This window comes from Monodelphis domestica, chromosome 1 (genome assembly GCF_027887165.1).
Source record: "Monodelphis domestica isolate mMonDom1 chromosome 1, mMonDom1.pri, whole genome shotgun sequence".
Lineage (NCBI taxonomy): Eukaryota > Metazoa > Chordata > Mammalia > Didelphimorphia > Didelphidae > Monodelphis > Monodelphis domestica.
Genome location: NC_077227.1, coordinates 393,288,019 through 393,303,458, shown reverse-complemented (window position 1 = coordinate 393,303,458; position 15,440 = coordinate 393,288,019). Strand labels below are relative to the sequence as shown.

Below are 15,440 nucleotides of genomic sequence, written 5' to 3'. Positions count from 1 at the left end.
GGCCAATATGACAGTGACAGAAAGTGGTAAATGTTGAAGGGGGTGTGGCAAAATTGGGACACTAATGTATTGTTGGTGGAATTATGAACAGATCTAACCATTCTGGAGGACAATTTGGAACTATGCCCAAAGGGCTAAAAAATTATATATATATATATTTATTTATATATGTGTGTGTATAATATATACATATATTATATATCTATATGTATATATCCTTTGATACTGTAATGTCTGTATCTCAAAGAGATTTTTTAAAAAGGCAGAATCAACTTGTACAAAAATATTTTTGGTGTGGTGGCAAAGAATTGGAAATTGAGGAGATGTCCCTCAACTGGGGAATAGCTGAACAGATTGTGGTCTATGATGGTGATGGAATAGTATTGTGCTATAAGGAATGATGAACAGGATGATTTCAGAAAGAACTAGAAAGACCTTCATGAACTGATGCAGAGTGAAATAAGCAGAACCAGGAGAACATTGTACTCAGTACCAGCAATATTATGGGATGATCAACTGGGATAGACTTGGCTGCTCTCAGCAATACAATGATCCAGGACAATTCGGAGGGACTTCTGACCAAGAATGCTCCCCACCTCCAGAGAAAGAACTGTTGGAGTCAGTTGCAGATTAAAACAAAACAAATAATTTTTCACTTTAGTTTATTTGGCTTCTTATTTGGGGGTTTTGGTTTCATATGAATATTCTCTTACAAAAGTAAACAATATAACGTGATAATACATGTATAACCCTGAAAAAAAAAGAAAGTGGAATTTGAATTTGTTTTCCTGATTCCAAGGTCAGTGCTCAAACTATAACAACACATTTGAATCTTCATACAAATATGGGGTACCATTAAAATGTCACCATGGACTTTGAGAGATGGAAGGAACTTACAGACTAACTAGTCAGGGTCGAATAGAATTCTAGAAAGGGTAGAGACAACATCTATAATCCACCTTCTTATTTTACAGAAGGGGAACTCAAGCCTAGAGAAGGAAAGTAAGTGCCCCAAGGTCACACACCATTCCTGAGTCCACCAATTCATTGTTTTCTCAAAGTGCCTCCCCACAAAGGCTCGCATTAAAGAAAACATAAACATGGGCTTGATAGATCTTTTCTTATCTAAAACGGAGGTGTTGCTTCTTCACACCAAGGAGCAAATGTTTTCACAAACCTGCCTAGAGTTTAAAGATAACACAATGAGGCTTGGAGTCCTACCCTGATATCTGTAAGCGACACCAAAAAGAAAAGAAAAGAAAAAAGGGCGAAAGTCAGAAAACATTCTATGCAACTACTAAAGGGGTACACGGTAGTGACTGGGTGGAAAATTGCTAGAAAAACTCATTAGCAGCATAATAACTTATTTTTAATGTTGAGCTGTTAGGAAAACACAATTATATGCTTCATTTATACTGAAAGATATCATCCAGCATACGGTAAAAACACTCTGTGCTCTATTTAAAACAAAAAACACACATAACTAGCAGGGAGAGAACTAGAAAAAGGGGGGAAATATCATTGTCCATCTGGATGGCTGGTACCCTTCTCTCCTCGCAGCCTACCCCATCCCTGCTCACAGGCAAGTCCCCGTGCTCAAGTCAGTAATCTGCATATAGATTTGAAAAGGCCTGGGCAGCCTATGCAGATGAAAAGCAGAAAATGCGCAGGCATGAAAAAAGCAATTGTAAGGTACACCCAAGAACTTTATTCCCAGACACAGAAATAGCTAGGGGGGAAAAGCACCTGGGGGGGGGTGCAAAGGGAAGAGGGAGGGAGGGAGAGAGAGGAAGAGAGGAAAAGAGAGAGGGAGAACAGGGGTGAGAGAGAGAGAGAGAAGGAGGGAGGAAAGGGAGGGAGAAAGAGGGGAGGATTGGGGAGGGAGAGGGAAAGGATGGGGAGAGAGGGAGGGAGAGAGAAAGAAAAAGAGGGGGGTAAGGGAGGGAGAAAGGGGAGGATTGGAGAGGGAGAGGGAAAGGATGGGGAGGGAGGGAGGGAGGGAAGGGGAGAGAGAATGAAAAAGACAGAGGGGGAGAGAGAGAGAGAGAGAGAGAGAGAGAGAGAGAGAGAGAGAGAGAGAGAGAGAGAGAGAGAGAGAGAGAGAGAGAGAGAGAGAGAGAGAGAGAGGGGCAGAGGAAGGGAAGAAAGGTATAGTCCAAGATAGCTCATCCAGTCAGAAGCAATCTCTGCACCTCCCAGGGATAATTGTGTTCTGAATTTCATAACCATTTGGGGCCTTTTGCTTTATGAATAAGCAATAAAACACAGGATTGGAGTTAGATGGGCTTCTCCAATTGCTCTTTCCAGGAGGGGGATGGGGAGAAGAAAGGGTGGGAGGGGGAGTAGAAGAGAGAGCTGGTTTCAGAATGACAGAAGGAACTTTAGGCTTCAGATGTAGGTAAAAAAAAAGAACCTTCAGAATAAGAGGGGTCTGCAAAGCAAGTCAGCTCAAGACCCTTTTTTCCTATCTGTATGAGATATTTGGGGATCAGGATTTCAAGGGGAATCAAACAAGAATGACCTTTACACCCAGGCGGTTATATAAAATCAGCCCAGTTTTCAACCAAAACATGTCTATTATTCCAAAAAGGAATGAGAAGAAATGTCTCTGCCTCCCCACGTACAGACAAAACAACAATTTTCAGGGCTGGAGAAGCTTGCATTACATAGCTCTGGAATCTGATTTCATAAGGCCCAAGGCAGAAAGAAAATACACTTTCTATTATGCAGAAAAGACCATGGCCATCCAAGGCCAGACTGAAGAAGGAGAGAAAGCTTCCACTGAAAAGCTTCCAAGACCAAAATAAAGTGTATTTAAGCTGGGTTTTCTCAGTCTTCGGGATAGATTCTCTATTTATCCAGCCCCCATAAGGGAATACCCATTTTCTAGACCAAAGACACAAGGTGGGTTAAAGGCCAAGCGATTAGATAATTTTTTTTTCTTTTAATGCTTCAATGATGTTTTTTTAAAAAATACTGCCAACCCCTAATGACTCTCTCTACTCTCCCCTCAATAGAACCTTCCCTCCTAGCAAAAAAATACAGCCAAGCTAAACAAAACAACAACACACTAGGCGTGTCTGAAAATGTATGCCTCATTCCACACCTATTGTCCACCATCTTTTAGGTGACTTGCAGGAAACATGCTTCCTCAGCAAGTCCTCAAGTTTTCTAAAGTCCCCACTGCCAACTAGGTCATTTTCTTTTTCCAAATGACCATTTCTGAAGGCAGCCAAACGTCCAGCTCTTGGAAAGAGAAGCAGCTTGGAGAACAAGGAGAGGCTGGGCTGGGGGGTGGGGGGGCTGCCTTTTAAGTCCAACCAGCAGTAAGTAAGCCTTTGGTTTTTACTCCACTTTAACCAGGCTTGGCAAGTCAAAACACCATGGAGCTACGGTACCACCAAAATTTATTCATTAGATTGACCTGGGTCAGATTGCATTTCTGACAAGTTCTCAAGCCAATCCTGCAAATTAATCCCTGCCTTGAGATAAGCAAGTTTTAATTATCTGCAATTTTATGGCCTTCTATTAACAAGCTTGTTCTAAGTTTCTCACACTTGATTCCTGCTCCCAGCTCTCCCTGTGGTGACCGTGCTTTCTCCAGTGCTGTGCGCATGGTCCGAACCTGCTCTATTTCAGTTTCCTCCTTTTGATTTTCTCGTTTGAGATCTCTTCCACAAAATGACTAATATGGGAAAATGTTTTACACGATTGCACATGCAGAATCTATATTAGATTGCTTACTGTCTGGGAAGGGAGGAGGGTAGGAAGCAGGGAGAGAATTTGGATCCAATTTTTTTTAATGATTGTTAAAAATTATTTTTGCATGTCACTGGGGGAACATTTTTTTTTCGTCTCATTTTAAATGCTATTCAGGGCAGCTAGATGGCTCAGTGGATAGAGAGCCAGGGTTGGAGCTGGAAGACCTGGGGTTCACATGTGCCCTCTATGACCCAGGGCAAGTCACTCACTTAACCCCATTTGCCTTGTCCTTACCCCTCTTCTGTCTTAGAATCGATACTTAGTAGCTGTTCTCAGGCAGAAGGTAGGGATTTTTTTGATAAACAAGATGCACATGGATGACAAACTGTGGTAGATTCTATCCAGCCAGAAAGCCTTTGAGTGGAGGTCAAAGGATAAACTGCATCTCTGTTCTCCGAGGACCGCCGCAGCCAGGTCCAGGGACTAAGTTAGCCACAGGAGGATGAATTTTTCAGGCACGGGGGCTTTAGTGGACTTGGCTTCTGGGTTAGAAAAGGCCTACAATTAGCGTTGGTGGAGGGAGTATCCACACCCCCGAAATTACAAGCCCTTCAAGTATTGCAGTAAGTTCTACATTTAAAACCCAGTTGGACAAGAACCCTAATACAGCCCCTACCCAGCTCACCACCCCCGCTTCTCCATATCAACCCACAGTTACCGCCAGTTCGATTATTTTATTTTTTATTTTATTTCATTTTGCTGTAGATTTCTATAGATTTGGGAAGTGGCTTCCCCAAGTGCATTTAGTACCCAAGAAGTGGGCGTTAAATTACATCTGCAGCGAAGGGTGAACCTGTCACTAACAGCTGTTTACTTTTCAAAGACTGGCAGAGCTCCTGAAATGCACCTGATTGATGGTCCTGTAACAACTCCCTTCTAAAAAGCTTGGAAATCAAAGGCAGAGGCACGTGAGCTCCCCTCAAGGTGAGGGGCCCCCAGCCTTCTGTCGAAGGAAGATTTCTTCCTCTGTAGGCCCTGAACGTGAGACCACTGGCTTTCTTGGGACCACAGAGCCGAGCACCACTGAGACTTCTTATGCCCATGGGATCCTATACTTAGAACTAGCAGGATACTTTGAGGTCATCTTCATTTTAAAGATGTGGCAGGGAGCAACTAGGGGGCTCAGTGGATTGAGAGCCAGGCCTAGAGACAGGAGGTCCTGGGTTCAAATCTGGCCTCAGATGCTTCCCAGCTGTGTGACCCTGGGCAAGTCACTTAACCCCCATGGCCTAGCCCTTACCACTCTTCTGCCTTGGAACCAATACACAGTATTGATTCTTTTTTCTTTTACTATTTTTAATTTTTTATTGTTTTTATTTAGACATAGTATTGATTCAAAGACAGAAGGTAAGGGTTTTAAAGTAAAAAATAAAGATGTGGCAGCTAAGGCCCTCACAAAGAGATCTGTCAACGTTGGACATGTTATAAGTGGATTTGAATCTATATCCTATTTAAATCCAACGGTCTTTCTACTATACGGTATAGTCCAACAATCTAGAAGAGGCCTTGACCCTGAAGAAAATGTAATGAATTGGCTCACTCTCACTCAGAAAATAGATTTAGAGATGGAAAAAAAGGAGCCCATCTAATCTAACCCCTTCATTTTATAGAGAAGGAACCAGCAGCTTGGAAGTGACCTGCTCAAGGTCACAGAGACAATAAATAGAAGCCATGATTTGAACCCAAGACCTCTCATTCCAAATCCAATATTCTTTTCACTCTATCACAGGGCAGGGCATGAAGCCTTTTCAATTAAGCAACTCAGTGAGATATGGGAGAATTCTAGGATACTGGCAATAAAATACACAGTGGTAATTAAGATAAATATAAGATTACTGGATTAAATATAAAAACATGCCAACTTATTTTCCAAAGTACCCAAATGAGGACAAAAGAACATATAGACAACAAAGTAACCACCTGCCCAATATCTCCTGCACCATAGTGCCATGGCATATAACAGAAATTTAAATTGTACGGCAGCAATTCTAAGTATCAGAGTAATTCATCAAAATTTATTACCCCATCTCATATAACATCTTTCCACTAAGATGTAAAATTGCAATTTACCACAACCCATTAAGTTAATAATTACTTACCATATGGTTTCAATGCTACTCCCAAACCAAACTAAAGGGAATCATGTAGGATTTGGCCTATGTAAATAAGCTACCCGTCAGCTGCTCTCAGCCTATGAGCTACAACAAGAGATTCACCAAAAACAAATTAAAAATACTGGTAAAATTGGATCCTCTTAAAAAAAAATACTAGCTGAGCATTTTTAGCCAACATCCTTCATGTATCTGGGTTACTTAGAACTAATGGCCAGGAGGGGCAGCTGGGTAACTCAGTAGATTAAAAGCCAGGCCTAGAGATGGGAGGTCCTGGGTTCAAATTTGACCTCAGATACTTCCTAGCTGTGTGATCCTGAGCAAGTCACTTAACCCCCGTTGCCTAGCCCTTACCACTCTTCTGCCAATACACAGAATTGCATCTAAGAATTATGGGAGAGAAGGAAGGAAGGAAGGAAGGAAGGAAGGAAGGAAGGAAGGAAGGAAGGAAGGAAGGAAGGAAGGAAGGAAGGAAGGAAGGAAGGAAGGAAGGAAGGAAGGAAGGAAGGAAGGAAGGAAGGAAGGAAGGAAGGAAGGAAGGAAGGAAGGAAGGAAGGAAGGAAGGAAGGAAGGAAGGAAGGAAGGAAGGAAGGAAGGAAGGAAGGAAGGAAGGAAGGAAGGAAGGAAGGAAGGAAGGAAGGAAGGAAGGAAGGAAGGAAAGGCCAGAGGGACAGCTACATAGCACAGTGGATAGAGCTCCAGATTTTTGGGTTCAGATCTGGCCTCAGACATTCCTAGCTGCATGACCCTAAGCAAGTCACTTTAACTCCAGACGCCTAACCCTAACAGCACTTCTGCTTAGAATCAATTCTTAGCATCTAACACCAAAGGTAAGGGGGGGTTTTGTTGTTGTTTTTAAATGAAGGTACTGAGGCTTGCATCACTCACATCCCATTAATCCTCTTCTGGCCTTGCTCTGATCTGGGTACAATGGAGAGAACCCTGGCTGGCGTCAGAGGACCTGGGTGCAAGTGTCACCCTGGGTAAGCTTCCCTGGGCTTCCCCATCTATAAAGATGAAAGGGCTGGACTAGAGGGTCTCTGAGCTGTCTCCACTTGTAGAGTCTGTGTCAGGTACTATGTCAGCCACACAGGGAGGCCTGGCGTTGAGAGGTGCTGGGCAGAAACAAAGAAATCAGACTGGCAGGAGCCTTGCAAACATACAAGCAATGCAGGCATAGTAATTCGTGTTCCCAAAGCAGGGGTGGCTCAGAAGTCAAGGAAACCTCTCTCTGATGGCAGAGAAAAAATAATGCCCTTCAGAAGGCTGGGTAGGGATGGGGCACAGGTCAAGGGGAAAGGACAGACACCCCGGGGCGGGGGATGGAGAAGGAGAAAGAGTCTCTGCATACAAGATACTGACATCCTGCTCAGATTTCATGAGGTATTCAGATAATTATCTCTTTTTAATGGAAATGAAATGGCATCATATATATCCCTAAAGCTGTAAGGAAAAAAACTCACATTCTTTTGGAAACTGAGGGATTCAAATGTGGCCTCAGACACTTCCCAGCTGAGTGACCCTGGGCAAGTCACTTGACCCCCATTGTCTAGCCCTTACCACTCTTCTGCCTTGGAGCCAGTACACAGTATGGATTCTAAGATGGAAGGTAAGGGTTTGAGTTTGTTTGTGTTTTTTTTTTAAAGGAAAGAAAATGAGGGATGATGATGGAAAGTTCACCAGGTACTAGACCAAGGCTGTGGCCACTGATATCAGGATGCTTTGACTTCCAGAGGCTTTTCTTGGCTGGCTCAAATGCTGCACTGAAGGTGCTTCTAGCCGCTGCCAGGCCAGGCCAGGGCAGGAGGCAAACCCTGAGATTCCTTCCTAGGGCTATTTATAGGGCTCTGGGCTCCTCTCTGCAGTCTGGTCTCAGCAGCTATGCACCTACGCAGGCGAGGTCAGAGGCAGCACAAGGACATGGACCTTCCTAACCTTCTCCAGGGTTTCCCATCTCTTTCCTGCTTTTCAAAGGACCCCAGTTTTAAAGCTAGGAGGGACATTAGAGGCTATCTAGTCCAATCCTCTCCTTTTACAGACTAGGAAACTGAGGCTCAGGGACAGGAAGTGACTCACCAGGACCCTTATCACTAGAAAACCAGGATTTGAACCCAGATCCTCTGCCTCCAGAGCCAGTTAGCATTACAAGAAGTACCTTGGAAAGGAGGCAAGGGAAGAGAACCTGTGTCCTAGAGCAAAATGACGCAAAGAAGATATTGAACCAACTCCCATCTTTAAAAATATTCATGCCTATTGGGGCACAGTAAACTAGTTTTCAAAACACTCAAATGAACTTTGCCACACTATGGGGAAATAAAGGGAAGGATTGTTATCTCTCTTTATTTAAATTTTATTTATTTTTTTAACCCTGACCTTCCATCTTGGAGTCAATTCTGTGTATTGGCTCCAAGGCAGAAGAGCAGTAAGGGCTAGGCAATGGGGGTTAAGTGAGTTGCCCAGGGTCACACAGCTAGGAAGTGTCTGAGGTCAGATTTGAACCCAGGACCTCCCGTCTCAAGGCCTGGCTCTCAATCCACTGAGCTACCCAGCTGCCCATCTCTCTCTCTTTTTTTTTTAACAGATCAGAAAATTGACACCCAGAAAGTGAAGTTCATAGCTTTATAGTTTAAAAGGGTCTGACCTGCAGAAGATGACACAGAGAACTGGTGCCAAAAGTGTCTCTACCCCCATCCCCCATCTTCAATCCCTCATTAAGGTGCTAAATTGTGGAATTTGGCGACAGGGACCGAAGAGAAGAGAGAACCTCCCTACTATGCTATTTCTCCAATATGGGGTGAAGAAAACTTGGCCTGATTGTGGTATTTTAATATTTGAAGGGCTCTTCCAAGGAAGAGGGATTCAATTTATATCGCTGAGCCCCAGAGGGCAAAACTGACCAAAGGGGGAAAACATTAAAGAGAGGCCTGACAGGCTCTGATTGAACATAAGAAACCATCACAGCTAACCAACAATGGAATAGGCTGCCTCAATCCATCCATAAGCATTTACTAAGTGCCTACTATATGCCAGGCACTGGGGATACTGAGGACAAAAGGGAAAATAGTTCCTGCCCTCAAGGAGCTTAGTGGGAGGAGGAAGAGGCAAAATAATAATAATATTAATAACAACAGCTAGGTTTTATATTTTGCAAACAACATTATAAATATTACCTTATTTGAGCCTCAGAAGCGCCCTAGGAGGTAGGGGCCATTATTACCCCTATTTCACACTTGAGAAAACTGAGACAGAGAAATATTTGCCCTAGGACAGACAGCTAAAGTGTCAGAGGTTGGATCCGAATTCATGTCTTCCTGAACCCAAGTCTAGTGCTCTATCTACTGAGCCACCTAGCTGCCTCAGTTTCCAAAGGAATGTGAGGTTTTTTTTTCCTTACAGCTTTAGAGATATATATGACGCCATTTCATTTCCATTAAAAAGAGATGAAGATGGAGATCAATCCCAGGCATGGAGATGGGGTGCCACAAATGAGAACCAACAAGAATCTTGATGTTCCCTGACACTGATCACTTTCTAGGAACCCCACAATAATACGGAAACTGGGCAGGCTTTGGAGAGACAAATCGGCTCCAAAAAGAAGCTAGTCCTTCCCTGACTCCACCAGAGTGGGATAGGCAGACAGCACATATGTCCAAACTGCCTTTCAGAAAATGTAGCAACCACCTCATTTCAATTCTATACTTCAGAGAGGGCTGGGGAAAGGGAAACCAAAGATTTAACCAAGCAAATCTCCCACACACCCCCTCAGAGACGGAGGCATCAGCAGCATGGTGGCAAGAGCTAGAGATTAAAGTCAAGAGATCCAGGTTGTAAATCTTGGCTTTACCACCAAATGCCAGGCATCCATCCCTGAGCAACTCACTTCCTTTTCTCTGACCCACAATTTCCTCTTCTCTAAATCGAGAATGCAGGAATGGATGTTCCCTCTCAGCCCAGGGGGGTTGTGGCACAGGGGATGACTTGGATAATTTCTTGCTGCTAAAGTTATTCCTATAAGAAATGCTTAACACCTTGGATAACTCGGAATGCTCTCTGGACCTCAGAACCAACACCCCCAATCTAGCTTTCCCTTCCCTTCTTTTAGCCCCAACAGCAGCACCTGGTGGTGGTAGCTAGGGCCCTCTGAGCTCCTCTCTCAAGCACCCAACAAATACAAGGGTACTGGGCTCCCACTCATCACAAAGACGCTCTCCACCTTTAACCTTCCGGCCCCAGGGAGGAAGTCATGAAGCAGTCCAAATCAGACTGGCCAAGCTTTATATATTAAGAAAAAAAAAGTTTGACGAAATAAACACATGCTCCTACTTCAGCACAGATCACATGACTATCTCTGCACACCAGTGTTTGTAAAACTAAACTAAATTTCTCAGGGAGGATTCCTCTCCAGGATTACTATCCTGGGACCCTCAAAGGGTTTTTACATGACCATCAGGAGGCCAGACACCCACCGTAAAACCTGGGCAATTGACATGACTGTTTCCTGGGGCGGAGAAGCAAACACAATTAAGCCAGATCATCTCTATTCCCTACTGCAACCCCTGTTTTTAAAGATGAATTTGAGATTTGGGGGATATTTAGGCTGCTGTCTCCAGCCCTCACATGTATTACATGGCACAACTCTTTCACACAATTTTCTCTCTCTCTCTCTCATGAATTTAGTACAGGAATTCTTGGCCAATTCTGGTAAAAACTAAAATAAAAAGTCAAAGTGAAAGAGAAAACTACATTTTGAATAAAACTCAACAACAAACACTTGGAGACAACATTTCTGCCACCGATCAACCATTCAAAAACACAGTTATTCAGAATTTCATACAGGGAGGGGGAGATACAAAGCCATTTCACTAATTGACACGAAAGTGAGTCATCAGAAAAGCCTATTTTTTTATATGTTCCTTCCATTTCACAAGATTAGAACAAGAAACAACTCTGCCATAGGAACACAGATTTAGACCTGGAGCCATTAAGATTAACCTCCTCATTTTGGAGCTGAGTGAAACTGGGGTTCCAAAGGGCTAAGTGACTTGCCCTGGGTCGCTTAGGAAAGAAGTATCTTAGGCAGGATTCAAACCCATATCTCCGACTCCCCGTTCTGTTCTCAAGCCATTAGGCCACTCTCCCTTTAGTACTATATCGGTTATAGCCTCTTCTACTTTTCACTTTCTTAATGTACGTAGGAGGCAAGAAGGGAAGAAGCTTCTAAAGCAAGACTGAACAAAATCGTCTCCTGCAAGGCTCTGCCCGAATTCCCTTCTCGCTGACCTTTTGCTGGGACTCTTCCTGAGCCCAGGTGTGACGGGATGGTCCTTGTGCAGAACGATTCCCGGTTACGGACATCCCGCAGCTTTGCTCCTCCCGGCTGAAAGACGGCTTCCTTAAATACCTCTGACACTCCCCAATATCCCCCTGAGAACTGTGGTTCACAGTCCCTGCAGCTCAGACTCTCTCCCTGCTGCATCAGGCAAAGAAATCTAGGTTGCCGGGTCTGTCTGTCATGGAGGGAGAGAGCTCTGCGTAGCTCTAGGTAGGTTTCTGTGTCGTGCTCACCAGCAGTTAACTCGGGTGCATATGCTTGCATGCATTTGTGTTTGCATGTGTGCTTGCGCTGCGAGAGAGGGCAGGAGCCTACCAAGACAGGGGCTAAAGAACCCCGAGCCCGGAGCTGTGCAAAGGAAAACAAACGGATAAACAGCCCGGCATCTCCCCAGGAGCTGAACCAGCAAACCAGGTGACACAGCCCTGTAAAGCGGAGGCAAAAAGAAACCCCGGTGATGTCGGAGCAAAGCATTAGCAAACAAACAAATAAAATAGAGAGAGCACGAAAAAGGCTAAGCCACTCACCGTAAAGCTCTTCCTCCCCATTCTGAACATTTTCCAGCCTGAGCCCCCGGAGAGGCCAGGGCATCCACGGTTTGCTGGGAGAAGCCTGGCCAACCCTGCCTCTCCGCCCGCGGCCGCGGCGCCCCCTCCCCCACCTCTCGCCACACAACGCAAGCAGGACTGAGTGCTTCGCAGTTTGTCTCTGCACTGGGGCATTTAGAAAACCGCGGGGGGAGAAGAGGTATAGAACATCTCGGATCTCCCTTCCTCCTTCCCTTTGGGCGTGAGCACACAGAATTCCAAGTGGATAAACGCCTTGGCTCAAATGGTCAATAGCGCTTTTTAACTGAGTTTTGAAATTCCCTCCTCAAAAGGGGGGGGAAAGGAACTTAGTTGCGTTTAACACTTCATCTCCAAAAGAGCCAAGATGAAGCTAAAACTATCACTTGGACTGGGCACCAACCTCTGGCCTGTGGGGGTGGGGAGGGGGTGTACTCTATGACACCTTTTATTATTAGGGGGGGAGACATCTAGAAACTGACGGCATGCTGGCATTCCTTGCAATTTCCTAAGAGACGATCCAGGGGCTCGGCGAACGAGAGGCTCAACTGTGCAAACAGCCAAGAGGAGGCTTAAGAGAAATGAAGGGGACCCCGGCGGACCGCCCTAGCTGGTGGCGGCGGCGGCGGCGGCGGCGGCGGCGGCGGCGTGATCGCTGTTACTGGAGCCAGTGCCGATTACTTTGGGACTTCGCTGGTTGTGAGGCGTCTGTTTGTAAATAACTCCGGGATGTCTCCCAGCTCGGCTATGACAGCTTCTACTCAGCAATTAGACTTTTAAAGCCTAAATTAACGTCAACACCAAGAAGTTAAAAGCCCCCAAAGCGGGTGTGGGGAGGCTTGTGCGCGCTGGGAGGAGGGAGAGCTGGGAAGAGCAGGAGTCCCAGAGGGGCCAGAGTACCGAGCCTCAAGGGAGGAGAGTTTTCTCCCCGGGTGCTCGGCGAAGCAGCAGCCCTTAGATCCCCCATCCCCATCCTCATTCCCATTTCCAATCCAAATCCCCTCCTCCTCCACCCCCCCCTCCTCCTCCTCCTTCTCCTCGCAGGCAGTGGGGGCTGGGGGAAGGGGGCGCTCGCCCCTGTCCCGGACCAAGGGAGGGAAGGAAGGAAGGAAGGACAGGACATAGGGCTCCCGGCACCCGGCCAAGTGCGCTCCTTTCAAACCTCAGGCCGGAAGGCACGGGTTGATGGGGGGGGGGGGGGGGGGGTGGGGGGAGTAATAGGACAAAAAGCGGCAACCAGCTCGGGTCCAGGTTCGCACTGGTGCCCCAGCCCCCCCCCTCCACTCCGAATCGCGCATCCTCCCCGCCCACACTCACCTTATTACAGTGGTAATAGTCCAAGTGGCCCAGGCAAGTTGGGTCTGCGCCGGGGAGGGCGCCCACCGCCGTCGGAGCCGCGGGGTAGAACCTCACGTCCATGCCGGGGATGCGGGCGCAGCGCAGCAGAGGGCGAGGAGGAGGAGGAGGAGGATGAAGAGGAGGAGGAGAAAGAGGAGGAGGCGGAGGCGGAGGCGGCTCCAGCGGGCATGAAACCGGCTAGGGCTGCTGCTCTGCCTGGGTCTGAGTGCGTGCGTGAGTGAGTGAGAGTGAGTGAGTGTGAGTGTGTGCGCGGGGGGCGGGGCGGGGAGAGGGGAGGTGCTGGCGGGGCGGGCGGGGAGCTAGTGGAGCCCCGGCTCCTGCCTATTGTTCCTGGAGCCTAGGGCCGGCCCGGGGCGGGGTAGGGGTGGGGGTGGGGGGTGGAGAGGGAGCGGGACCCGCCGAGCCCCCAAGCCCGCCTGCCTGTCCTCCCGGCTCGGGAGAGGAGGCGGGAGCGAGAGCCCTAGCCGGCCGCTCGCTTGAGCTCGCTGCCTCTGGCCCACCTGAGCTCCGGGAGTGGGCTCGTCACCCTGTGCCCTGTCCCGGGCCGGAGCCAGACGGAGGAGGAAGGGGGGGGGGGGGGTGCTACCCTCTAGCCCGTGGAGATCGGAGCACGGACCCAGGGGGAGGGGGAGAAGATGGCGCTTTGGCTCCTCTCTCCCGCTGCCGCCCCGGACCCCCGGCCAGTGCACCTGCTCCGGGCCGGCGCGTCCCGGGAACCGGCTGGCGGGAGTCAGAGGCCGCGCTGGGCCCGGGCTGCGTGAGGACTCCGGGGGAGAGGGCACCCGGCAGTGGGGGCGGGGGCACTGGGCAGAAGCCGGGGGCCCAGGCCGCTGCCCGAGAAGGGGCTAGGGAGGGAGGGACGGAAGAAGCCTGCAAAACTCCGCGGCCTCGGGGAAACAGAAAGTCGAGCAAAGTAGACAGCAGAGCCCAAAGTGCCAGATGAGCCTCTGTGGCCCAGGGGCAGGGCCCGAACCGGGGGCATTCCACCCCTTGATGTGGACTAGCGGGAACCCCAGGGACTGGCCAAGCTTTCTCTACTGCAGAAAATGTGGGGTTCCGATGCCGCCTGTTTCCGTGCTCTCGAGTTTGTGGGATATAGACCTGCCTTTGCCCTGGCAGGTGGCTGAGAAAGGGTTTGAAAAGGCCCTGGAGAGAGGCAGGAAGCTGCAACCTTAGACGGCGAAACTCGAGCCTGGGGCTGCTTAGCCTTTAGAAGAGAAGAGGAAGGGTGCCATGACCACGGTCTTCACTCTCCAAAGAGCTATCCTGCGGAAGGGGAATTAAATTTATTCCGCTTGGCCCCTCAAGACTGAAAGAACTAGGAGCAGTGGGTGGAAGTGATAGGGAGGCTGATTTCAGCTCTGCAAAAGGGAGACCCTAACAACCAGAGCTGCCCAACAATGGGGTGGCTCCTTCATGGGGTGGAATTAACTGCCTATGAGGGAGTGGGCTCCAGGTCGTTGGACATCTTCAAGCAGCTCCTTAGGTGACCACTTCCCATGGAGTGGACACATGACCTCTGAGCTCCTCTCCAGGACTTCATCTTTACTTACATTGTTTCCTCTGGCTGAAATGTCCTCCCTTCTCTTTTCTACTTGTTCAAATCTTCCCTTTCTTAAACGCCCCCCCCCCCTCATTTTCTAAGAAATTTTCCTTCACCTTCCCCAGTGATCCGAGTCTTCATAATGCCTTCTCCCCCAACGAGGTGGTAAGTTCCTTGAGGACAGGGGAATATTATATTCAACTTCCTCTCTTTCCTTGGCCTGGCACCAGGTAGCAGCTCAATAAATATTTGTTGAAAGAATGAATACTCAGGGTCAGTGCCTGGGGGAGGGGAGGATAATAAAGGTGAAAGAAATAAAAGCCTATTGGACCATAAAAAGAGCAGAACTCTTCACCTCCTGGTCTCTGTTTATACCTTCTCCCCACCCTTGTGTATTCAGTCACCACTGACACACAGTTGACAAATACCTTCCAGCTGTGGCCTGAGCCCAGTCCAATTGTCTTGTAACTACAAGAGTCCATAGGCAGGACTTGAACCTGCAACCTCATACCCACAACAAATCACAACCACAGCCTCTTACATAAAGATGACATTTAGAGCCCCTTTATTTTACAGCTGAAAAAAAAAAACAGAACCAGGAAGGTGTGTGACTTCATTTGTAACAGAGGAAAAGAGAACCATAGTCTCCTGACCCCTAGCCCTGGGCTCCATCCATGCCCTGCAATGTTCCCTCTTTTGTTGTTGAGCTATTTCAGCTGTGTCCAGTTCTTTGTGATCCCATTGGCCACTTCCTTCTGCTTACGTTT

The 15,440-nt window shown here is 47.6% G+C and overlaps 1 protein-coding gene across 2 annotated transcripts in view; it reads right to left on the bottom strand.

Annotated features, from left to right (window-relative positions):
• TOX2 (TOX high mobility group box family member 2) overlaps nt 1-13,426 on the bottom strand; it is a 335,418-nt gene extending 321,992 nt beyond the window's left edge. Inside the window, exon 1 of one of the 2 annotated variants that reach the window (XM_001381268.4) lies at nt 13,089-13,426. In XM_001381268.4, coding sequence (XP_001381305.2) covers nt 13,089-13,190 — 102 coding nt within the window. In that variant the 5' untranslated portion in view covers nt 13,191-13,426. Of the gene's footprint in view, nt 1-11,732; nt 12,724-13,088 lie in introns of those variants that run through there. The other variant, XM_007474193.3, reaches the window with a different exon arrangement.
• Between the last annotated feature and the right edge of the window lie 2,014 nt (nt 13,427-15,440).